The sequence below is a fragment of the Octopus bimaculoides genome, chromosome 5, assembly GCF_001194135.2.
Source record: "Octopus bimaculoides isolate UCB-OBI-ISO-001 chromosome 5, ASM119413v2, whole genome shotgun sequence".
Taxonomy (NCBI): domain Eukaryota; kingdom Metazoa; phylum Mollusca; class Cephalopoda; order Octopoda; family Octopodidae; genus Octopus; species Octopus bimaculoides.
Window position 1 is genome coordinate 16,183,860 of NC_068985.1, and position 1,800 is coordinate 16,185,659.

General features: G+C 31.8%; 1 protein-coding gene across 6 annotated transcripts in view; it reads left to right on the forward strand.

Annotated features, from left to right (window-relative positions):
* The window catches only part of LOC106882844 (uncharacterized), a 25,071-nt gene extending 23,490 nt beyond the window's left edge, over positions 1-1,581 (forward strand). For all 6 annotated transcript variants that reach the window (XM_014933645.2, XM_014933646.2, XM_052968151.1 and 3 more), the window contains exon 4: positions 299-1,581. In XM_014933645.2, coding sequence (XP_014789131.1) covers positions 299-610 — 312 coding nt within the window. In that variant the 3' untranslated portion in view covers positions 611-1,581. The remainder of the gene's footprint in view (positions 1-298) is intronic.
* The last annotated feature ends 219 nt before the right edge of the window (positions 1,582-1,800 follow it).

Consider the following 1,800-nt stretch of genomic DNA (forward strand, 5'->3'; position numbering starts at 1 on the left):
CGAGTATGGTTCAATTACAATTTCGATTTCACTTGCCCCAACAGGTCTTCGCAAGCAGAGTTTAGTGTCCAATGAAGGAGAGGTTGGCATGGGTGCCAGTCATCAGATTTATTTCGATTTCAGATTTCAATCTTGGTGATAATGACACTAACTGTAGTATATGTTTTCTCAAATTCCAGGGCCTTTTGAGAGGAAAGAGTTAGATATAGAAACATATTGTATCAAACTGGACAAATCTTCAAAGTGTTTATTTATACTGTTGAACTACATGATAATCTTGATTTTTAATATCTTTCAGAAAATTTCAATGAAAACTCCAGTTAATAGCAGCAAATCGATTTCCATCATAAACGACAACCAAAAACATTACAATACCAATTTGGCTTTTGTTGGTGATAATTCTGAAGATTATTTTTCTGATTTCCAAGCAGACATCGATGATTTTTATATAGTACTCGAGAAAGACTCAACATTGTTCCCTTCGACTAAAGAACTAAAACTAGAATTAATGCATGACATTATGTTGGATGATATATCTTTGAAAGGTGCCGATGCCAATGAACACTTTGATGAGGTCTCACCTAAAAATCAAAACAATGTAATTGTTTGATATTGATAAGCCATGTCAAATCACACACCTTATTGGAGAAAATCCAAAGTTTCAGATGCAAGCTTACAGATACATATTCACATTCCTTTGTACATACACAAACACACACACACACACGCACGTGTGTGTGTGTGTGTGTGTGCATATGAATGTAATTGATATATATGGCTGTAAATAGATATGAATGTGTCCTTTCAGGTGATTGTATGTTATCATCAGCTTTGAAAAACAAATAACTTTACTACATAAACTGAATACTTTTTCTCCATTTCAATCATGAAAATATGTGTAAATATATATATCATATATAGATGCATATGTGTGTGTGTGTGTGTGTGTGAGGTGGATTCTCCCATAAGCTTCAACATATGAAGATCTAACTGATAATATCATACCTGTTAGACAATCCACATAGTTGAGCTGTTTTCAGTAGTGAAGGCCAGGACCAGTTACACTTTTTGGAAATTCTAATAACAGAAAATGGGTGCAACAACTTAATGAACACCATACCTGAGGCTTCTCTTTTAGAGTTCTCAGATTTTGGTTTAATTACCTTTGCAATAGCATAGATTCCAGCCCATCCTTGAAGGCTAAATACACATCTTGGGACCAAATCAGAAATTTCTAAGTCCTTGGGCATATACATATATATATATATATATATATATGTATAACTGGATGGGCATTGAAACACCAGTTTGATAAAGTAATGTATGTATGCATGCATAAATGTCTGTACATACACACAATATATATATAAATACATAATTGAAAAAATTGGAGTCAACAAGGAGTACGGCTGGACATTTGTTTTTTAATCGCTACAATTGTTTCCACACAAAGTATGAATGCATAAAAACATATATGTATGTATGTATGCATGTATAAATATATATATATACTTTATTTAAAAGCAGCAGAAATATAACAAAAAGCTGTTACATATATATATATATATATATATATATATACTTTACAAGTAAAAGGGTAAAGGAATATTAGTTTATTAATGAATTAATAATTAATAATTTTTACCAAGCACATCAGTATGTAAACACCATTATCGGTGAAGAACTTATTTAAAAGTTCTTATAAATTTATAAACATAATTAAGGGATCAGCAACAGTTGCTTCACCACATACCGAAGTTCAGAAATAGCAGCTAAAGTGCTAAAACTCCAACAGATAGC